This window comes from Choloepus didactylus, chromosome 1, assembly GCF_015220235.1.
Source record: "Choloepus didactylus isolate mChoDid1 chromosome 1, mChoDid1.pri, whole genome shotgun sequence".
NCBI lineage: Eukaryota > Metazoa > Chordata > Mammalia > Pilosa > Megalonychidae > Choloepus > Choloepus didactylus.
In genome coordinates this window covers 190,165,726-190,190,367 of record NC_051307.1, presented here as the reverse complement: position 1 = coordinate 190,190,367, position 24,642 = coordinate 190,165,726, and the positions used below count along the sequence as shown (strand labels likewise).

The 24,642-nt window shown below is 42.7% G+C and overlaps 1 protein-coding gene across 1 annotated transcript in view; it reads right to left on the bottom strand.

The window, feature by feature from the left end:
* ITGA9 (integrin subunit alpha 9) overlaps window positions 1-24,642 on the bottom strand; it is a 398,613-nt gene that overhangs the window by 41,291 nt on the left and 332,680 nt on the right. Inside the window, exons 24-26 of the mRNA XM_037847329.1 lie at window positions 13,603-13,728; window positions 11,721-11,840; window positions 4,484-4,585 (exon numbers count right to left, since the gene is read on the bottom strand). Of these exons, the coding sequence (XP_037703257.1) occupies window positions 4,484-4,585; window positions 11,721-11,840; window positions 13,603-13,728 (348 nt within the window). The remainder of the gene's footprint in view (window positions 1-4,483; window positions 4,586-11,720; window positions 11,841-13,602; window positions 13,729-24,642) is intronic.

The following is a 24,642-nucleotide window of genomic DNA, read 5'->3' as shown; positions in this document are numbered from 1 at the left end:
CCCTTTCCCCTGCATCTGCAGGGTAAGAAAGGTCACTGCTAAAAGCAGTGGGCCACAAGCGTGAGGTGCATGCCTCTCTGGACAGGTGGTTCCCATGGCAGGTTGATTAAAGAGCCCCAAACATGTGCCTGGTCAAACCAGCAAGGAGGCATCACTCATTCAAGAACAGTATTTCTTAGAACAGAGCAAAAGGCCGAAACACTCCTCAGACATCTTTGGGCAAAGATTTTGCCATTCTCTCATTAAGGTTGCAACTGGGCCAGGAAGTTGCCACCAAAAAACGTTCTTGATGTTTGAACAAAGACTGTCTCTCATGGAAGCCCAAGAAGAGCCAGGGGTTGGCTGGCCCAACCCTGACCCCTTATATTAGAGAAGCACATTGGAGGGGACATTTGACACTTTTTAGCAGCCCAGTACTGAACTCTCTTTCCTGTGCTGGGGAATCCTCCCCTATGTGATCTCAGTGCAAGGCAGGGTCCCTCCCCCCCACTACAAGAGCTCAAAATACCAGAGACCTGCTTTCCCAGAGGTCCGCTAGTGGCCAGAGCCCTCGAAAGGAACCAGCCCTCAGCCAGGGAGATGCTGCTGCCCGACTCCAGAGCGAGAGGCTGAGAGAAGCCAGGGACAGCCATGCCCAGTGCCCAGGGCCAGCGTGTGGCCCAGCTCCCCGCCAGGCTCTTCTGTGGCCTGACCCAGCCTGAGGTCCAGGCCCCTCAGGTTCCTTGACTCCTCTCGTATCCTCAGTCTGGTTCTCTGGTCTTTCCGGCAATTCTGAGAGCTGCTAGACATTCTTCCAAGTCATTCTGATTCCGCCAGTGTGAGACAGAGCCAGTCTCCCCTGCTTGCACCTCAGATCCCCGTCTGGTGCAGGCTCCACATGGAAACAATTTACTTATTCATCAGTCTGTGTCATCGTGCACAGATTCCATTGTTTTAAAATATCACAAGAAGAGGTTCCTGGTATAATTCATGAAAACTTCTCATATAGACTGAGGAAGGAGTTTGGGGTGGTGGCTTGCAGTAGCAGGGCTAATTTTATAGGTTCTGGGGAGTTTCTGGTCTCAGCTGTTGGCAGTTCTACAGAAAATACGAAGAACTTGCTGAGTCTTTGTCCTCATCCGTGGCCCCTAGGGGCCGAAACGGAGACCAGTGGAAGGCCCCTCGACATCTTCTGATGCCTAGTTGTGGCTGCCTGTTCATGGAGCGCATTCTATTTTCTTTCTGGAGTGTCACTCTGGAATGAATTTCTTTTCTTTATGAGGGCCAGCTTCCCAGGGCGTGACGTGCTGAGTTCCCTTTGCTCTTCATCTTTATGGCTTTTGTGGATCCCTGACCAGTACTTCCTGTCCTTTTTTCTCCACCTGCCCCCCCACCACTTCATGCTCTGAAAAGTAAGCAGGGTTGTTCTGAATTTTGAAATTCAACATATCACTGGTACCTGGCAACCAGCGCCCTGATCATGGAATCACACAGGTGTCACTGGAGTTTTCAGATTTGGGTCTGCACATAGTCAGGTGAGCTTGATGTACTCAGTCTTGCACACAACCTAACACCCCACAGGGAAGTACCCCAAATCTAGTTATTAATAAACAAGGCAGATGCCTCAAGAATCTACTATTTCTGTGTATTCACCCAAATGCTCTGAAAAGCACTACCTATACTATTACATAAAGATAAAAGACAAAGAATTTCAGGAAAATGAGTTAATTTTCCTATCAGTTAAATTCACCACCATGTACATTTTACGTGGTTAAAACCCTGGGTATTGTTTTCCTCTTCTCTGCCTCACACTGCTTGATACCAGCTGCAAGTACATTTCCTGCTCATTCTCAGACCAGAACAATTTGGTGCCTAATCTAAAATCTTGTGAAACTGTGCCTGATTTAAATTTGGTGGCGAGCCCTCATGGAAATTCCCCTCCGGATTGATGGTTGACAGAGAGCCCGGCATTCAGAATAATCATGCAGGGAAGAACGTGTTTGTTCTAAAAAGGAAAACCTCCTACTCAGAAAAGATGTTTTCACTTCTGCCAGGGAAGTTGAGAACAGATTATAGAACTTCATCTTAGCTCATGGATTGAAGAGGCAAAGTCATGGAAAGGAGGGAGAAGGGGGCATTCTCTGATTCCAGTGCGTGCTGATTTTTTCTCAGGCATACAGAAAAAAATCAGTTGAAACACAAGTTTCTTCCCAAGAATTCTTAACAATGAAAACATCACCATAATACCCAAAGTGAAACAGTAATTAATGGGAGAAGTATTTTTGGAGACTACAGATGACTCAGAACCAAAAATGGGATATAAGGTGATGTTTTCCTGGATCCCACAGCTTAGTTTTCTAGTAAAAGGTTGTGTTCCCTGTGACATATATTTCTTCATCTATACAAGGGATTCCACCTGTAGGAGACCTGTTAATTATTTCTATTAGCTCTTAACTGGGGACTCTACCCACTTCCAGCATGTTCCAAACATCTCATGTTGGGCAAGTGTGCCAATTTGAATGCATTATGTCTCCCCAAACGCCATTATCTTTTATATAATCTTGTGCGGGCAGACCTATCAGTGTTAATTAGATTTTAATTCTTTGAGTGTTTCCATGGAGATGTGCCCCACCCAACTGTGGGTGATGACTCTGATTGGATAATTTCCATGGAGGTGTTGGCCCGCCCATTCAGGGTATGTCTGAATTAAATTACTGGAGCACTGTATAAGATCAGACAGAAGGAGCGAGCTGCTACAGCCAAGAGGGACACTTTGAAGAAAGCACAGGAGCTGCAGATGTGAGACATTTTGAAGACAGCCGTTGAAAGCAGACTCTTGTTCTGGAGAAGCTAAGAGAGGACAAATATCCCAAGTGCAACTAAGAGTGACATTTTTGAGGAACTGCAGCCTAGAGAGGAACGTCCTGGGAGAAAGCCATTTTGAAACCAAAACTTTGGAGCAGACACCAGCCACATGCCTTCCCAGCTAACAGAGGTTTTCTGGACACCACTGGCCATCCTCCAGTGAAGGTATCTGATTGGTGATGTGCTACCTTGGATACTTTATGGCCTTAAGACCGTAACTGTGTAACCAAATAAAACCCCTTTTATAGAAGCCAATCCATCTCTGGTGTTTTGCATTCTGGCAGCATTAGCAAACTAGAACAGCATTTTATCCAATACATTTAATGAAGCTATAACATTGAGCAGTGAATAGCCCCTCTCTTTCACTCCCCTGGAGAAAGTTTGAGTTAGTGGTTCAATGCCCAAAAGGCAGGGAGGAAAAGGCAAAAGCCAACTCCAAATATTTGACCTGCCAGAAAAACTAACCCTAAGTAGTGAAGGACCTCAGTGTCATTCCATGGCATTCTATTTCTATTATTAAAATCATCACGTGGATAACTTCTGGTGTGTATAGAGCAGTAAAGGGTGCACATTTGACATTGCTTTGCTGCATTGAGTGTGCAGGACTTAAAACTTGGTGCAGCTTTAACATCCTACATCCATTCAGGGGATTCACACTCATTCTGCACTAGCTGATGTTCTTGTCTTTTGCTCACCAAAAAAAGGGAACAGGGCCCAGGATGTATTTTCCATCTGAACCCTTCCCAACCAGGGTCTTGGTCCTGTCCCTATCCTGACATTTAAACATGTGGCATCTCCACTGTTATCAGAAAGTACATAAACAATCTTTTCTTTGTATATAAATAATCTTTACCAATTCATGACTTCTATGAATTTGCCATAGAACATTGACTCTTCCAAGAGAGGGTAAGGTCTCCCTTTAGAGGAGGTAAATTCCAGAAAAGGGATGCAAAAAGGGGAATGCACAGCACATTGGCAAAAGCAATCCGTATACTGCTGTCGCCCCCTCCATTCACCTATGATCTGAAAGTATGGATGTCAAAGAAAGGATGAGCCTTTCCCCCTAGAACAGTAATAAAAGACAGTAACATTCCAAGGCCACGCATTCCCTCCAGTATCTCCTACGCCCTCACATCCAAGCCTCGAGGTTTGCTGTGCCTTCCTGTGTTCCGGAGGCCTGAAAGCCAATTCCACTTCAGGGAGGACAAGGGGGTACGCAGAGAGTTTCTAAGGCTTGGATTTTTGGATGTGACCTCTGCAAGTTATTCAAACAATTTGTTTTAAAACACCCAATGTTTATCCATGGAGCAACATGATTGAGAAGGCAGATGTGGTTTCAGGGAAAGGTCAGAGAAAGATAAAAATAGTCTTGGCTTCAGAGTGGAAATCCAAGCCCTGTCAAGGGTACTTCCAGACTATTTTTCTTTTGGCAGGCCATAGCAGGGAACTTTCACATAATGATGGCATCCTAAAGAACAATGCTAGCACAATAGCAGCAAACCACAGAAGTCCTGCCTGGGGGCATGGAAGCCAAGGCAGGCAGGGTCTCGGGCCTACCACAGACTCTCAAATTTCAGCTCCAAGTCACCCAGCTTCCCTCACCCTCCGAGAAGGGCTGTCCCAGGGGTGGCTGACTTACCGTCATCTCTTCTGGGTTCCCATTGGGTGTTTCCACCACCCTTAAGGCAGGATCCACCTTCACCTTGGCTCGGGTCATGAACTGGATGACAGATGAACTGTCCTGTGGACAAAACCACACAACTTGCTGTAAGAGATTTTTCGACAATGACAATGGCTGGGCCTCAAGGTATCAGGCAGAACTGAAGGTCTAAGGTTCTTTGTAGACCAGACAAAAGAAGAAACAAATTTTACCACTTCACTAGACTCCTCTCCATCCCAAGCACCCATATAAAATACAGACTCCCAGTCTTTCTTGTGAGAATTCTCTCATGTCATGGTGGATGCTGGAAAACTACGGAGTTTGCAAGTCATTAACACATACAAGCTTGTGTGCCATGGTTTCCAAGTGGTAGGATATAAGATATTTGGATATTGATATTGACATATTCACATAGAGTTGAGGATAAATAAAGCTGTTTAATTATGTACAGCAAATCCAGGCCTGCCAGTCCATAGAAGGCAACCGATTGACAGTTTTAAAGAATCTTCCTGCTCTGACCACAACCTTCAAACCCTCCACATGAGGTATCTTTAACTCTTTCCTTGGTCTTAAATGAAGTTGTTTTGGGGTCAAAGTTATTTAACATTAAAAGTAGGTACTGAGTTGGTAGATGGCCAGGAGCTGTGTGGACTGGATACCGCAAAGGAATTTGAGTTTGGACATACTTCATGCAATGCTCAAGAACGCATGGAGCAGCTGAGATCAGCGAAATCTGTAAGTGCTCGCGGCCAGGGGGCCCACACCCCTCCCTACCAGGCACAATCCCAAGGAGCCAGGAGGGAGAACTGCAGTTGCAGCACTGATTAACAAATTCAGACTGCTGAACAAAAACTCCAACCATAGATAAACTGAGACTAGACACCAGAGAATCTGGGAGCAGTCAGCCTGGTGGAAAGAAGATAGGACTAGCAAAAACAGCAAAAAAAAAAAAAAAAAGAAAACAGACTTTTGGAGTTGTGGTAAACATAATATGGAGAAAGGCCAGGCCCAAGCAGAATCAGGCACATATGCAAATCCAGGGGGCCAAGGCCCTTCTCTGAAAAGCCAGTTTTTCTGGTTTCTTAATTGTTCCGTAATTGCCCTTAACTCCTTGTCTTTTTTGCGTTTCAATAGCCCATCGGAACTGCAAGGACTGTAAATAGTCTATACTGGGCCCTTCTTTTTCTTTTCTTTTTTCTTCCTTTCTTTCTTTTTTTTTTTTTTTTTTTAATATTTTTATATTTTTTTTATAAATAAGTATTCTAAGAAGCCCATTACATTGCCTCAAAGATTTGCAATTTGGGCCCTGGCAAGAGCAGAGCTAAGACAGCTCTGAGAGACAAAGCAATAAGTCAAGCAGCAGAGAAAATTCACTAAAGACCACAACTTCCCAAGAAAAGGGGGGCGTGGCCCAGCTCCAGTGGCAGCCCTCCTTTGGGGAACTCAGAACCCAGGGGCTGGAATTCAGAAACCAGCTTCAGTCAGCCACACCCCCGACAGGGTCAGGGTCGCTAGGAGAACTAAAGGCTCCACACCTCCTTACATTGGTGGGGAGCTGTGGGCTGACAAGTGCCACCTGCTGGACAGCATAGGAAAAGCAGAGACTCTAAAGGCCTCACAGGAGGGTCTCACTCTCAGGGAAACTCCATACCCTCTTCCTGAGAGCTGGGCCTCCCTGGACTGGAAAACCTGACTGGGTTGACCATATCTGAGGAGACCCTCTCACAAAAAGGCTACATAGAAGCAGGGCAAGAAACAGGAAAACAAGAGGTGAAAAACTCTGATCAACTAAACAGAACCTAAGTTAGAGACCTAGAAAAAGCTGAACTAAACCCCAAAAGTTAGAGAACAAAGCCAACCAACAAGAAAACCCTAGATAAAACAGTGAAAATGAGCTCCAGAATAAACTAATTAAGAAAGTCAGATGCCTAGACAGCTCAAGATAATGAACTATACCAGGAAACACGAAAATATGGACCAGCCAATGGAACAAATTAATAGCTCAACCTAGATACAGGAGTTGAGGCAACTAATGCTAAATCAGTTCAATGAACTGAAGGAAGAACTAATTAAAATGTTCAAAAAAATCTCTTAAATGAATTCAAAAATCAAGTCAACGAACTGAGGGAAGATATACCAAAAGAGATGAAGGATATAAGGGAGACACTGGATGACCATAAAGTCATAAACTTGAAAAAACAAAAGGCAGAACTTATGGGAATGAAGGGCATAATGGAGGAGATGAAAAAGGCAATGGAAGGATATGACAGTAAATTTGAACAGGCAGAAGAAAGGATCAGTGAATTGGAAGACCAGACATTTGAATTCATACACACCAAAGAACAGACGGTGAAAAGAATGGAAAAATACGAGCAGGGTCTTAGGGAGCTGAGTGACAGCATGTAGTGCATAAATATACGTGCTATGGGTGTCTCAGAGGGAGAAGAGAGGGGAAAAGGGGCAGGAAGAATAATAGAAGAAATAATCACTGGAAATTTCCCAACTCTTATGAAAGACAGAAAATTAGAGATTCAAGAAGTACAGTGCACCCCAAACAGAATAGGCCCCAATAGACCTACTCCAAGACACTTACTGATCAGATTGTCCAATGTCAAAGACAAAGTGAGAATTCTGAAAGCAAGAGAAAAGCAATTCATCACATACAAGGGAAGCTTGATAAGACTATGTACAGATTCCTCCGCAGAAACTATGGAGGTGAGAAGACAGTGGTATGATATATTTAAGATACTGAAAGAGAAGAACTGCCAACCAAGAATTCTATATCCTGAAAACTGTCCTTCAAAAATGAGGGAGAGATTAAAATCCTTTCAGACAAACAGACACTGAGCGAGTTTGTGAATAAGAGACTGGTGCTACAAGAAATACTAAAGGGAGTGCTTGCTACAGGCTGATAGGAAAAGACAGGAGAAAGAGTTTGGAGAATAGCATAGAAGTGAATATTATCAGGAAGGGTAGAGGAAAAGAGAGAGTTAAAAATAGGACATGACATATAAAACCCAAAAGACAAAATGGTAGAAGAAAGTACTGCCCTTACAGTAATAACACTAAATGTTAATGGATTCAACTCCCCAATAAAAAGACACAGACTGACAGAATGGATTGAAAGACAGGACCCATCTCTATATGCTGTCTACAAGAAACTCACTTTAGACACAAGGACAAAAATGGGCTGAAAAGTTGGAAAAAGATATTTCATGCAAGCAGCAACAGAAAAAAGCAGAAGTATATATTAATATCAGACAAATTAAGACTTCAAAAGTAAAACCATTAAAAGAGATGAAGAAGGACACTATTTATTAATAAAAGGGTCAATTCATCAAGAAAACATAACAATAACAAATATTTATGCACCAAGCCAGATTGCCCCAAAATTCATGAGGCAAACACTGAGAACACTGAAAGGAGAAGTAGATACCTCTACAATAATTGTTGGAGACTTCAATACACTGCTCTCATCAATGGATAGAACATCTAGACAGATGATCAATACGGAAACAGAGATGTTGAATTGTATGATAAATGAACTAGACTTGACAGACATTTATAGAACACTACAGCCCAGAAGAGCAGGATACACGTTTTTCTCAAGTGCTCACAGAACATTCTCTAGGATGGACCACATGTTGGGTCACAAAGCAAGTCTCAACAAATTAAAAAATACTGATATTATAAAAGAAGGTACTGATGGAGAGATGAGAAAGGGGGACACATGGCCTATAAATTATAAACTGTGGGTGTAAAAAGCAATGGCCTAAGAATGGGGGGACTAGACAGGGGGCACATCTAAGATTCAGGAACAGTTCACCAGCCAGAGGCAATCACAAGCCTTGGTGCGTGCTCAGATTCAAAGCCACTGATCCAGATGCTCAGAAAATGGCTCCAGGCAGGGATGGAGAAGGAATTTGAAAGAGACAGGGGTTGGCAAAACTATGGCCTAGCGAAGGCCCAGAACCTCGAGCCAGGGGTGCAGACGGAGCTGCACTGATCAGGAGAGACAGCCTAGTTTCCATGGTAGAAACGGAGGAGGCAACTGGGGTGTGCATGGCAGCCCACATTTGGGGGCGGTGGGGGCCCTGCTGGCACGGTGCTTCCAAATATGAGAGAATTTACTCAGTTTGCCTGCCAGGCAAGGAGGTTTGTATGCATTAGATGCCAGCTTTGATCTACTCTTGGCTAAACCTACTTCCTGAAAACTATGAAGGTAGAGCATTCTCCCTACAGAAAACAGTCCCAAGGGGACCCTTTGCTCGACTCCATCAAAGAAACCACAAAGACCTTCCTGGGATGACCCACTTTGCATAGTTCACATGGGAGTTATGCACAAATTATTGTCATTTTTCTAAAGAATGCTGAAACATATTTTAAATACTTCTGGGAAGCCTGTCATTCAAAGGACTGCCTCAGTTATCTCATGTTAAGCAGTAAATAATTTTGTATCCAAATAATTTTTTTAACCAATTTATCAGTTTTGTAAATTTGTAGTTTTATATGTTATATATTTTTAATCTTGGATAATAATCTTGGATGGTGATGACAACGACAATGATGATAAAAAAAATAATAGTTGCTAAAGTTAAGCTGATGGGGTACCCAGCACAGGACAAGCTCCTAGTGGATGTAGAAAGTGAAGTGAAGAATATCTTGGGGTCTAGAAGAACGCTTTCAAAGAAATCTGAATCCTCTGATGATTTTAAAACTCTGATGCTGCATTTCAAATGAAAACTTGCTAAGGCCAAAACAATAAAACCTCAAATTCCCTTGTCTGGGGCCAGACCTTGGGTCAAAAGGAACATAAACACAACTGGAGGCCCAGGCAGACCGCAAGGCTGGCACTGCTCCATGTCCTCGGGGAGGCGGGCCAGCTCCTGGAGCCCTCCTGTCCTCAATTCCCTGAGGGAGGTCCTGGCTGGCTGCAGGGAGAACCCACACTGCATTCCAAGCTCCACGAGCAGCTGGAGCCCTATCTGGCGTCCAGGTCAGCCTTGTTCTAGGCTTCCTTCCGCATCTGGAATTTCTGCTGGAGTGGCACTTGGAGAATGATTCCTCAACACCCACATATGACACCCCTTGGCTTTCAGCTTTCTTGCATGGGGCTCCACTGAGCAGGATGGTCCACGGTGACAGCAGTCAGTGGGATATGCTCTTTGGCAAAGTGTCACCACTGGTCACCGAGAGAGAGAGAAGCAAAAGAACCAGGTCACGGAGCTGTGCACAAGGAAGACCTTGCAAGTAAGTGCAAATGACTGAAGTACAAGCAGCAGCTCTCTGGGCTGAGGGTGAAGGAGAAATCAGAGACGGCTTCCCACCATCAGCATCATAATCAGGGCTCTGATTATGGGCAACTGTGGCATGGGAAATAAAGCTGTCAGTGGTGCCATTTGTCAAGAAGATGGACAGGACGGGTAGGTATGCAGAATCACATACCCGACCTGGAGACCCAAACCAGGAAGGCACATCCAGTGACTTGGAACTTCCAGATCCCCTTCTGGAATCACAGCATGGACAGCGGGGCTCTAATTCATTTCTGGTCCTCTCCCAATACTATCCTTTTTAAAGGGAGAGGTACAACAGGGAAGCACTGCTGTGTGAGCCCAATTTGCCCTAAATCAGTGTTCCTCCAAAGCAAACCAGGGAAACCAAAGCTATGCACAGATCTCTGTGGGTGTCAGGGAGCTGCGACAGCTACAAGGAGAGAGTGTGTAAAAACATCCTGCATCTCTCAGTGCTGGCATTTTCTCAGGTCAGTGTGTTACTGCCATGCCTAGTTTAAAACAAAACAAAACATGGAATGGCTTTTCTAAGGATATTCATTCACATGCTAATGGGGATGAATGGACTAAGACATTCAGTCTTCCCAAAGGAAAATAAATAGAATCTCTGTGGCTAACACCCATATTTTGTTTTGTCTTCGTATGTAATTATTTTTATTGCATCTTCTTGGAACTAGTCTCTCATACTCAGCAGTTCCTATATTAAAACAAATCCTAGTAAGTATGTATTATCCTTCAAGGGTCACCAATCCACTGAATGAGGTATTTTTATAAAACCACTTTTGATAAATTCATCATAGAAGAGTGATCTGAGATTCAAAAGTTGGACTTTGCTGAAACAAGGTGTGGTGGTTGGAGCTGTTTGTACCCTAGAAAAACATGTTCTTAAAGTTAACCCATTCCAGTGGGTGAGGACCCATTGTAAGTGGGACCTTTTGATGAGGCTACTTCAGTTAAGGTGTGACCTATCTCTTTCAGCATGGGTCTTATTCTCTTACTGGAGTCCTTTATAAATGGAATGAATAGAGAGAGAGAGAAAAAGGCATGGAAGCAAGAAGCTGAAAGCAATGAAATCCAGAAGAGAAAGGAGAGATGAGCAGAGGCCATCACGTGCCTTGCCATGTGGCAGAAGAGAAAAGGATTGCTGGCAGCCAGTCTTTAGGAAAAACGCATTGCCTTGATCATGTCTTGATTTCAGCATTTCCACAGCATCAAAACTGTAAGCTAATAAATTCCCATTGCTAAGGCCAACCCATTTCACGGTATCCGCTCTGAGCAGCCTAGGGAACTAAAACACAGTTGTTACCTAAAGCAGATGTCAGCAAACGACAACTTGTGTGTCAGATCTGGCCCCTGCCTGTTTTTGTAAATAAAGTTTTATTGGAACACAGCCATGCCCATTCGGTTGAGCACTATCTATGGCTGCTTTCATGATACAGTGGTAGAGCGAGTAGTTTCAATAGACCATATGGTGTGAAAATCCTAAAATGTTTACTATCTATCCCTTTACAAAATAGTTTGCCAACCCCTGATCTCAAGTATCATCCTCAGACCATCAGTATTAGCAACACCTGGGAGCTTGTCAGAAATGCAGAATCTCGGACGCCACCCTAGGAATTTGTGTTTTACCAAGATCTTTAGGCGATTCTGATGAAAGGTTAAGTATGAGAAACTTCAATGTGTAAACAAAACACCTGGGGAGCTTGTTACACTGAAGATTCCGATTCAGTAAGCCTGGGATGGAACTCAATAGTCTACCTTTCCTAGGACCACACTTTGAGTAGAACAGGTCTGGCATCTTCCAGCAGCAGAATTACCAAAAGAACTTGTCCGGAAAGTTTTAAACAAGGCAGCCAGAGTCTGATGAGGAAACCAATTCACATGCTTTTAAATGAACCCTGGGAGTACACATCCTCAGGACTTACCTTCTTCAATATTTCTGTGTTCAGCAGCATGTAGACATCTATGGAACGACTTTCTTCTTTAGCGAGTGCACTAAGATTACAATGCATTGTGAGGCAAGAAATTCCTGGCTTTTCACAGTCCTGAGAAGAAAAATCAGAGAGTCGTCAGATGGTATTAAGAACAAAGACAAATTGACAGCAATTTATAGTGCAGTGGACTCCATGGGCTTCTCTTTTCCTGGCAACGAAGGTAATTCCAGACAGAGGGAGACGTTCGTTCTCGCCACCAGAGGGCAACCTAGGGATTTCCTGCTGGGCCCGAGTGTGTCTTCAATTCAGGCATTCATTTGAGCAATGAAGTGACAGCTGCTCATTGGTTTCCTCTACCAAAACATTGAAATTTCACAAGGAGAAATAATTCTCTTTAAAAAGAAACAAATTTTCATACTCCAAAAGCATTCTTCTTATGAGTTTTAAACACAAAATGTATTTCTCACATGATTATGTAATTTCTGCCTGTGCAGTGGCAAATTCACTTTCTTGTCCATTTTTTTCAGGCAAGGCCAATTAGAGGGTTAGTAAATCAAATGATTCTTGCCCAGGAAAACACGAGTTACTGTTATAAACCTAATTCTCAAATCTAAGTTACAAAAGAGGGATTCTTTTCTTTTTTTACTATAGGATCCATAATGTGTATATATACCTTCATGATGTTTCAGGTTTCAGACAAAACTTTCATCCAGGGTTCTATCTATCAAACAATTAGATATCACTACATCTAAGGCTTTTAAATTCTAAGGGCTTTTAAAAATAGATACATCATCGCCATCATGTAAGTAAAAAAATCCAGACTGTAGCAAACAATCCCACTTCTTCTGCAGGAGAAGAGAGTGAGGAAGGAAGGGATAAAGTGGCAAATGCACAAGCTGAAATAAGGAGCTAAAGAAATATAACCAAAGATATGGGGGAAGGAAGCTTTGGAAAAGCATTATGATTTTATCTTCAATACTTTCATTTTTTTTTAAATGAGGTATAACTTACATACAGTAAATAGAACAAATCTCAAGGGTACACCTCCATAAATTTTTACATATGTTTATACCCAGGAAGCCACTGCCTAGATCAAGATGTAGAAAATTTCCAGCATCTCAGCAGGCCCCCTTCAACCCCCCTCAGTCAACATCTCCCAAAGTAACCACTATCCTAAAATCTAGTCACCATAGATCAGTTTTTGCCTATTTTTGAACTTTATATAACTGAAATCTTACAGAATGTATCCTTTTGTCTCTGTCTTCTTTTGTTCAGTATTATATCTGTCAGATTCATTCCCGTTGCTGTGTGTAGCAGTAGTTTGTAACTTTTCATTGCTTCTAATAGTCCAGTGTATGCATATACCATAGTTTCATTATTCATTCTCTGGGTTGATGAACATTTGGGTTGTTTCCAGATTGGGGCTATTATAAATAACACTGCTGTCAACATTCCTGTCCATGTCTTTTGGGGGGCACAAGTACTTATTTCTCCTGAGGATATACACAGGAACTACTGGGTCATAGTGTACACATATATTTAGTTTTGGCAGATAATGTCAAACAGTTTCTCAAAGAACCTTGACTCTTGTTGAGACTTAATCCAGTTGCAGAAACTTTACTTTGTGCTTGATGGGTTGCAAAGGTTTACCCCTTCTCAGGTGCTTGAGTTGGAAAGTAAGTTAACAACATGCTTGAAACTTCAGGCTGAAAAAATGGGAGATGACCACAGTCCTTTGTGACTTTATAAGTCAAATGATTAAAATCAGATTTGAGGAATACTCAACACCAAATAGAAAACTGGCCCCTCATCTCAGACTTGTCTTCCTAGTGAGAACCACCCATGTCACCCCAACCACTAAGCAAATTCTTACCAATACTTTTCTTCCAGACTTTGTAAAAAAAGCAAATATCGTGTGGAAGATATTTTCTTGCTCTTGAGGGATGATGCATGGGGTTGGGTTTTTCTGGAAAGAGCAATTTCCCTTTTCTTGGCCCACCTGAAAATGAAAAGAGATCCATCAGAATGGTCTGTCCCGAGGGATTGGGGTTTCTTCTTGTAGAGGGGTAGAGCCCCAATTCAATGATTTTCCCTTGTCCATTCACCAGCAGACAAAGACTGAAAAGCTGAAAGGCAGAAGTTGCAACATCAACAGGACCAAATAATAGGGAATGTGGATCCTAAGTCCCTAAATAATCAAGATGAGCTGGCACAAAACATGCATATGAAATGTAACTAGGAAATCATAGTATGAAAGGAGCAAAGCCAACCTTATACTTCATAGTTTCCAAAGCACATTTACAAACATCTTTATAACAGCTCTCTCAGATAAGCACTGATGCTCTTTGCCATTGAGAAAACTGTGATTCAGGTTAAGTCTGCCTTAACCCACACTTGCTCCAAATCACAGAATCAAGAAGTAATGGAGCCATGTCTCAAACTCAAGTCTTCTGAGATCCACCATATATATGTTCCACTGCTGACAGTTTTCAATCTGTATTTCATGGTGCACCTAGGGTGCTGCAAAATCCCTCAGAAGCCACTGTAGAGAAGGGGAAGGACATCAAGTAGAGATGCTTTGGCTGCCATCTCTGCTCTAACTAGAGCATTGATCACATAGGAGTTCATTTAAAACCAGGTTCTGCTACCAAAAATAAAAGGTTGGACAGCCACTGCACCGAGCCATAGAGGAATTTATATGCCCAGTGAACTCTTGACAAGTTGTCTGATTTTGCTTCTATATTATCCCTGACAGCAATGGAAACAGTGCTGAGCAATAGCAAAATTAAAAACAAAACTAAGCAAAAAATAGCCCACCCAAAACAGAACAAAACAATGAAAATACAGTGTGTGGTCTTCCAAGGTGATTTAAGAAACAACATTATTTTTGATGCATAAATTGAAGAATTTTTATTGAAAAAACTAAGTTTGGAGCTGAAGACTGAACAAGACTTAAGGTTGGGCCACAAAACTAATACTTAGTGATTCATGAACTAGGATTGTATTTACAATCTTATTTCTAACCAGAATAATCTGTTTAAACAAAACTTTCCTGCCTTTAATAACCTTGAGTAAAATATTGTGTGTTATTCAAGTATGTGTTTTAATTTCTCATTCATAGTAAGGAATAACAGTTAATTAAAATTTTTACATATAGAAAATTTTAACTTAACAATATTAATTTTTTCATAATGAAATATACAATAAGAATCCCCCACCCACTTTACTAAATTAATCACTATTTTATCTTTGGTCTGAATACCTTTCAGGATTTACTCTACATGCTTGAAAATAAATGAGGAAAATATTTCCCAAATTAGATTTTAGGAAAGAGGGTGTTGCTTAATATTATTTTCTTTAAAACTCTCTCATAATATGGGACTCTCTCAATTACTTTATTTGGACCACAAAATTTGGGGAAGACACAGCAGCCTGAAACGGCTTCAATCAATGTTGGTTTTAGATGATTTTAGAAGTCACCAGAAGGAACCAATGGAAAGGAGGCAATGAGATTTAACACAAATTTGGTGATTATTCCTGGGGTGCAACTGTTGCATAAATATTTTAAAGCTCATTTTAGAAAGTAAGACGAAACTGGGTTATGTGGTGGGGATCAAGAATATTCACTTATAAGAGAAATAAACAAACAAAAAAAAAACAAGAGCTGGCAAAGCAAATTAGCATTTGTGTCTTGCCATAAAATTTCAGCATCAAACAGCATCAAACATGGATTCAAAAAGTTATGCAATCACATAAATTAAATGCATTGAAGATGATATACTGTTGACAAAAAAAGTGGCTTAGCAATGAGACACTAATCTCAAAAGATATACATTTGAATAAAATGATTTCATGAAATGTGAGAATGGAAAGAGTAATACTATACAATCAGTATATTATTAGTATATGACTTTAAGCATGCAACTATATGATTAAGTTAAATGTTATAAGTAGACAGCTGATTATTTCATTTATTTTCCTACATTTTTTCTATTGAGGTAAAATTTGTATTCATTAAAATGCATAGATCTTAAGAGTATAGTTTGATGAGTTTTGACAAATGAAATCATCCACATAACCACCACCTTGATGAAGAGTCAGAATATATCCATCATTCCAGAAAGTTCCCTCTGGCCCCTTTCCAGTAAGCCCCCACCACCCAAGGCAACCATGGTTTTGATTCTAGTAAGCTGGCAAAAAATGTTTTTTAAATTCATCTCATCAGGGAAGTAGGGATTGTGTTATTTGGCGGTTGCCTTAAACTTGTGCATATATAGTACATCATGGATGGAAACCATTTACATTCATTGGACATTGGAGAATTTGAATGTGTGCACACATGCTCTGAATTCCCATCATTTTTCACTCTGACACTTGTGGGTCTCTACTTCCCTGCATGTCTTCTGGAGTGGACATTTCCTGAAAGACACAGGAAAAATGGTCCGTCTGCAGCCTAGGGGTGTGCACATTCCTCTGTGAAGATTATCGGGACTGGCCACCCAAACACATTTGGTCTGGGTTTAGAGAAACAGTGCCTCTGAGTCTTGCAGGATGCATCCATCCTTAACTAAATTCAGGGATGCGGCAGAGTTCCTCTGAGCTCTGCAAATTGACATTTGGGTTTCTAGGCAGGGAGAGGATGTTAGTTCCCATCCCTCTAATAGTCAACCATCCAGTTTTGCTAACTTGCTTCATTCTCAGCCACAAGATGCCTGTATGTCTCAGGCTGCTGAGACAGGTAGGGGAGGGGGTGAGCCACAACCCAAGCCTGTGTCAACCCGATGGGGGCAGAGACACAGCTCAGAGCTTCGTTTTCCTCTTTCCAGCAGGAGTTTCTGGGGTGGCCTGTTAACGGGGAGTGACGGTGACACGGTGGGCCACGATGTAACACTCGATCCGCTCCAGTGGAATTTGGAGAAGGGAAGTGGAGACTGAGTCTGTGGTGAGTGAGAAATTCTCAGGCAGTTGTGCTCCCAACTGTGGTTATGTTGGAACCACTTCAGTCGGGGAAACAACGTTTTTCTGGAAGGTTCAGGGTGGTCCCTTTTTAAAGGGAGATGGAAGGTCTCTTTGTGCAGAACAGCAAATCCTGTTGTAGCTCCCTCAGCTGAAACTCAGCAACTCAGTTCCTTGTCAGGGTCATGAAAGGGGGAGACTTTTCTGTGTATGTTAGATAGATATGTTTGCAATAGCCACAATAATAACACCTACCACTTAGATAACCCTCACCAAGTGCCAAGCTCTACACATAATATTTCATTTAATCCTCACAACAGTCCTTTGTGGTGGGTGCTATTTTTATCTCCATTTTGCAGATGAAGAAACTGAGAGGCAGGGGGAGGCCAAATAGCTGGCCTAAGGTCACCCAGCAAACAGGAAGCAGAGCAGGGTTGGAGAGCAGGTCACCCAGCTCCAGAGATCTATTTGCACTGCTTCTTAAGTAGGAGGCTTGAGGATGGGGAGGGCAGTGGTGGGTATCATGGGGGAGTGGGTATGGGAAGAATCATCGCTTCCTGTTTGTACCACATCAGAGGGAAAGAACCACTAGCTTAGAAGGCTAGGAATCCCAGTCTTCCATCCTGATCCATTTCTGCCACCATGGTAAAAATCCTACTCCTGCTCAGACTGTGGGAGATACAAGTGCCTGCTGGCTGGGAGGCCAGGCCGCTCTGTGCTGTCTCTTGGGCTGGAAGGCGAACAGAGCATCATGGAATATTGTTTCTGGGAGGCAGCTCCAAGATCATGCAGTCCCGTGGCTCCGCAGACAGATAAGAAATCAGAGGCCTTCCAAGGCCCTCAAGTTCAGAGACTTGTCCAAGCTCACGTGGTTGGTTGTTGGCAACGACTGGCACTCAGTTAAGGAATTCCGTAGCATAGAAGCTCTCGATGAACACTCAGGGGTCCAGGACTTCAGCCCCAGCTCTCTCTTCTTATAGCTGTGCCAACCCAGGCACTCCAGGGCCTCAGTGTCCTCATCTATAAAATTAGGATGTTGGGCTCTGTGGTCACAGAAGCTGTCCTTGGTTGTGAATTCCACACTTCTGGGATTATCTGTGCATTTCATTTAGCACGGAGTCACCTAATCTCACATTATGTAGGTGAGCAATTGCCGGCTGCCCACCTCCCACAATTTGGTTGTAACTACCCTACCAACTCAAAAGCAAAAGGGAGAAAACGTTTTCTCCTTGTGCTGCAGATAACCCCAGCACCACACAGCTGATGTCCACCAGCTGTTTCCTCAGCAGCCCAAGGACTCTCTAGACATTACTGCCCCTGCTCATCTCCAATTCTCATTTGTTTTTCAGACTGAGTCTGAATGCGTCCCATGGCTGCTTATCTTCCATGACCTCTGAGAGCTGGAAGAGGTCCATGTCTATTGGAATTGGAACAAAAGGACTCCAGTGAACACCCACAAGAGGACAAGTGGACACGGGACACAGTGTCAAGGCTGAACGCTGCCAAGGCAGCAATTGTGGGTTTTCTACTGGCATTTGTCTCCCGTATTACCCAAGGAAAACTTTGTGCAACTTGAAACCCAGAGATGGTGTTGATTTGTGAAATTGTTGGGAGCCCTGGTTGTGGGAGCCCAAGGAGAATGTGGACAGCACGGGGAGCAGAGTCTGAGTCAGCCTCAGTCGGGCGCCAACGTGGTCAGAAGCCTCCGAGGTCCCAGCCCTGTGGGATGAAATACCCCCTGTCCACTCAGGTGGCCTGGCAAGAACTTTTTTCATGGAATACTGGGTGTGAAGCATAAATTGGGCTGATTCCATAGGTATGATACTGAAAAACAGAGTCAACCCTTTGTTTCAGATATTACCAACATCAGCCATCAGGCAGAAAAGGGACATCTGGAACTTTTACTGAAGGCCTTCCAGGCTGTGGCGATCTGATAAAGGGGATGGAGGAAACAGGTCCATTTCCAGGCTGTAGGCTCAAGAAGACGAGCCTGCATAAGGCATCTTTAGGAGTTCAATACTGACATAGAGTGAGCAAGAGAGGATACAGTTCTCTCTCAAGTCCCCAGGACAAAGCAGCCCTACCAAAGACCCTGTCCCCTGGCCTGTAGCCTGAAGACTGGAGGACGGTGAAGTCCTCTGGTCTGCTTTCTAAGTCTCATGCCCCAACACATCACTCTGGAAACTAATTCCAGTTGACTATGGCCCCATCTCTATAATGAGTTCAGAACTAAATATTAGCTATTAAGCTAACATTAAAACTATACCAAGAGCTATGGGATTCATTGAATCCTCACAATACCCATGTGCAGAGGGATCTATTATTACTAGGGTGACCATATAATTTATTGTTTAAATCAGGACATTTTTGAAAATGAAGGGGGGGCGGTATGTGGAGTCAACAAGATAGAACAACAAGACAAAGACATATACCAGGGCTGTATAGGCAAACTGGAACATCTGGTCTCCTTAGTTATCACCACCACTTTACAGGTGAGAAGTGAAGCCCAGAGAAGTAAAGTAACCTGCTACATACCCATAAGCTCTTACTGTGGGTGGAGTCCCATCTCCAAAGTCCCCGCCAGGATGCTCCCTGTTCTGCCCCATTTTCATAACATCCAGGCCGCACAGTCACTACTCCAAACACCAAAACCCAAATGCACACCGGCCACGATCTCATCATTTATCTGCTTGGAGCCTGAGAGCAGGGCTCCTATTGTGATCATAAATCTTGTCTACAGATTTATATCTCCACCAGCAGGTCAGCTCCTGTCACAGTCTGCATTCCTGACTCTGCTATAAAAAAGTACACACTTCATGAAGAACAGCAAATAGACCTAGGCACAGACACAAACTTGGCAAAAACGTACAATGGGAGAAACCCAGAGGAGCTTCAGATGTAGAGCTGACAATCGCTGTCTTCAAGGCACAGGCAGAGGCTGGCTTTGTGCAAGGAGGAGGATGGTAAATGTTACACAGGGAACAACTGGGGGTCTATTAATTCACCCACCCACCCATCCATTCCACAAGCATTTGTGTAGCACCTTCCTTATGCCTGGAACTGTGCTGTATACTAGATGATGATGACATAGACCTATCTTCAAGGCTTTCCCAGTCTAGCAGAGGAGTGTGACTGCAGTCCAGGTAAGCATTTCCCCAGAGAGTTCTTGTCTATTGAGGACCTCCCCTGCCTGAAACATTCCAATGGCTTCACATTGCTCTTGGGATCACGACAAAACTTGACATGGCCATGCCTGGTCAGGCCCCCAGGTATGTCTCTACTCCCATATCAGAACAGACTTTCTTTTGCTCTTGTACTCCAGTCACATTGGCCTTCTTTCAGGTCCTTGTGTTTGCCAGGCTCTCTGCTACCACTGGGGCTTTGTCCTGCTGTCTCTTTTTCATGGAATGCCCTTCTCTTCTATTGTCTTTTCAGCTCTCATTTCCCAGGTATCTCCCTTAGGAAGCCTTGTCTGACTTCCCTCCCAGGTTGAAACCCCTTACATAGCACTGTGTAACATCATCAGCCTTTATGTGGGCAACTATTTGATTAAAGTCTGTATCTTCCATTGAGTGGAAGCCTGAGGAGGGCAGAGACCACATCTGCCATGTCCACTGTTGGCTTGGGTTCCGGAGAGAGTGAGAGTCACCGTTTGGAAAGTATCCCTGGCTTGATGCCCTTTGAGAGCAGTGCATGATCAATTAAACAGAAATGAAGATTAATTCAGCAAAGGAACAACCTCAGTGATGACATTACTCCCCATGAACCATGCTTGGGGGTCTTCACCAGTGTAGGTCTTGAGTAAAGTCTGATCTAAAAACCATGTTTGTTGAATTGATTTGGATTAAAGGGAGCACAGCTTCATTCAGGAATAACATGTGTTTCGTGTTAATTCACATTTATCTGTTAATCATTCACTTTATGTTCTCTGCTACATCCCTGGGACACTTTTCCATATCATGTTACACCAATCACAGTTGAAGGCAACTGGGTAAACATGACCTGTCCCCTGACTTGCCACCTGCTCTTCTAAATTCACACGCCCCTTGAGTTTGAAAACCCAGAAAATGTATTGAATGCCTACTTTGCTAATTCAATTACCCATTGCCTATTCTTGGAACCGAGATACCAAAAGACAGTGAGCCCCATTCCGCCATGGGAAACTGAACATTTACTACAGTAGCTTTGGTTATATTAATTCTAGGACTCCCTGGCTTGAAATAAAAATACATAAAATGACCAAGAAATGATACCAACTGGTTAATTAGGCTGACCAATAGGCATTCACTACTAGAAAGATAAATAAGACAGCTACTTATTTTCCATTCAGCAAACTGTAATAGTCACTTTTCAGTTTTATAGAACTCCTCGTATTATATTTTATGTTATATCATGTTGCTATGACTTACTATTGAGTGCTTCTTTTGGTATTAACCAAAGAACAGTGAACTATGATAATATTTTAAATAATAGATTCTAAAACAGATATTTTCATGATCACCATTCCTTTCAAGCCTTTTGTAATAGCACAGACCCAGATTAACCTAGAATGGATGGATGCCCCATTTATTACTCTGATTTTTTAGTAGCAATGTCACTATTTAAGGTAGGGCCAGAGAAACAGCGATAGCAATCTTGGATACTTCGTTATTATGGATATGCATTATGTTACTAATGTATTCAAAAGGTTGAGAACACAATTTTGCATTATGTGTTCATCACACCCTTTAAAGGTAACAGGGAATTCTTGAGGGCATCCTTTGGTAGATACTTCTGAAGAGTGATGGATTCCTTTTGCTTTGTGAAAAGGATCCCCTTTATTTATCAGTTCAGCAAGTTCTGATTTTCTGTTATTTACCTGTGTATATAGCTAGAGGCTTCAGTGTGTTCATACAAATAGACAAAAATCCAATGAAGAAAACCTCTAGATCATCACACAGCATGAGGTAAGTTAATATAAGGCTCTAGCTTTGGACATCCCCTCCTGGCCTTGATAACACAAATAAAGAGCCGTTCTCTGCCCTTGAACTGAAAAGAGTAAAGGAAAGCACATAATGATCATCTGCTAAACTTTGGAGTTAGTGGCTGGAGCAGGAAGAGCAAATTTAAGAATGACCTAGTATTGCTGACTGCCAGAAAGGAAGATAGTAACCTTTAAAACCCTAAAAACATAACTTAAAAAACTGTAACGCTGTCTTCTCCCTTATTGATGGAAAAATGTCTTCTAAATAAAATCCTTGCTTTCCTCACCCACTGCCCCACTCCTTAAAGCGATCACCTCTGTGTAAAACTGCAAGCGTCTGAAAGACCAAACTGAAACAGAAAATAAAGGGGCAAAGCCTCAAAACCAACATTCCAGAGGAGGCAGAATATAATCCATTGTACACTTTTGACTTCTTTTTGAGTCTGCCGTTACTTCATGAAAATTTTCACTGCTTATAGCAAAAGCCAATGCATTTTCTCCCTCATTAGCCTTAGGATTTGACTAAAATTTGCACATTGAAACGATGGCTCTACCGCCCCCACCCCCACCCTTTTCCTCCTTTGGGTGTGACAGGCTACGTGCTGGGAAGTCAAAAGTGCAGGCCACTACCAGGCTGCCTGTAACACAGAATTCATTTACATTTAATCAGAGAAAGACAAGCCCCCAGATGAGGCTGCTCCACAAGCACAAGGATGGCCTTTTACTGGAGTTAAAGCGATACAGATGGGGTGTAGTTTCAGACGAGTGACACAAAAGAATTTCCAGATGTGGTCAGATTCTCTTTAGTGGGGGAAAAAACCCGAGACATAAATATGCTATCTGAGTACTTGATGTACATGCTGAAAATGTTTTCCTTCCACAGATAATGAAACATTTTGAAGCAGAACAGTCTGTTGATTTGGATAATAAATGAGTCAGTAGCACCCAAATGAGAAAATACAGTCCTTGGAATTGTATCCATTTATTTAAATTCTGGTTCTAGCACTTGGACAAAGTTGTGCCCATCTTATATTAAAGGATAAATTAGTGTACCTATTGATTCATTGATTCATCTCCACATTTATTAGATGTATCACTTTATCATTACCCTTTTATCAAATGGTAAATAATAATATTCTCCATGCTATATTTCATGTCTTACCAACTGCCTAACCTCTTACACTATTTCTCTGAAAGTATATACATCAGAGCAGTGAAAAGAGAAATCTAGATGTCATTCATCAAGCCTAAAGTTCCAAGAACTTCATGGGAGTCTTGAAAGATGCTTTAGGTCACAAGCTTAGATTATTAAAGAGAAGTAAGCTAAGTTGGTTCCCTGACAGCTGGGGAAATAATTACTTCTCAGTTTCTAACAATGTTGAAGCAATTCTTTCGGTCAGAAGAAACTTTGTGTGTGTGTCAGAAAGGAGTTTTCCTGTTTTTGTGCTTCTGAGGCATACTCAATTAATCCTCGGCTTGTTAAATCAGAACCATGTGTTTCTTTGTAATGGCTGATGAACTCTGTTTATCCTCAGTGAGATTTCCTGTTATCAACTTCGGTAACAACCGAACACCCCTGCAACGATGGGGCTCTGTGTCATGTTGCTTTTAAGGAACAAAAAAGGAATGAATTAAGTGAACTGCATAATCATGAACTTTTAAGGCCTATTCACGCAGGAGACCAGGAAACACCAGGCACCTCAGCGCTGGCATTCCCACCAGCCACATGCCCGCCAGGAAGTGTTACTGCTTCCAGATGTCACAGCAGTGGTGCACACGAGGGTGATGCACTGCAGCCTGATTGATTCTCTGTGCACACAGGTTAGAGCGCAGCCTCTAAAACACACCATGGGCAGCCCAGGCTGAAGTTTATCCCCACCTTCCAAAGGGTGTATGTTGAGTGTACCGTGTGCACAGAAACATACAGGCTTTCTCCCTGTGGCTAAACTGAAACTGACGGAGAGCCTAGAAACATAGCTCTTGCTCCAGTATCCAATCAGCCATGTCCCTACTTTTAAGCATTTGGCTTCTGTTGAGAAAAAATTTTTTAAAGCAAATCTAATCCTGATCCATTTCAGGATCCTGACTGTTCAACTAACATTCAGACATGTGCAGAAAGAAGAAAAAAAAATTGGGGTCACTGCTGAGATCAGCAGACTTGAGTGTGGGGGTGGGGTACGGAGAGAGCAAGAGAGTGGGAGAGGGAAAGGAAGAAAAAAAAGGGCAGGGAGGAGGGAGGAAGAAAGAGAGAGTGTTTTCATAATACCTCTGACAAAAGCTTGTGAGGTTTAGGTTATGAAGCACTCGCTCATAAAAGCCTCCATTTCTGATAACTGATTCAGCTCCTTACGTCAACCTTTTACCTTTTATATTATTCTCACATTGAAGTAAGGCAACCTCTGCTGTGGTTTAAGGGATGTTTCCGAAACATCTCTACTTGGGGATTTCAATTCAAAACAAATTTCCCCGGTTAGGTTAAGTGTGCTGTAGTGTGTACAGAAGTCTAAGGATACATCCTGCCCCCAAAGCAGAAAGATGTATGTCTGATGGTGATACCAACAGAGTGGGAGTAGCCAGTTCTTTCATCTATTCTGCTCATTCTATGTCCCAGACACCAAATGCTGGGGATACACAGAAACAAGACAGCCATGACCTTTACTCTCATGGCATTTTAATCTCATAGAATAAGACAAAAAATTTAGTAATTTCAGATAGTGATGAGAGTTATGAAGAAAATAACACACAGGAAAGGGGACAGAGAGGGATAAGGGTTTGCAACTTTAGCTAAGGTGTTCAGGCAAGAACTCATGGAGAAGGTGGCCCTTGGGCTCAGACCCACATCATGAAAAGGAGCTGGTCATGCAAAGGTCTGGGGGAAGGGTGTTCCCAGCAGAAGCAGGTGCAAAGGCCCTGAGACAGGACCATTTGGGAAGGTATCTGGGGGAGCCTGATGGAAGAGAGGATATTGTGAATCAGATCTTGAGGAATGAGTGA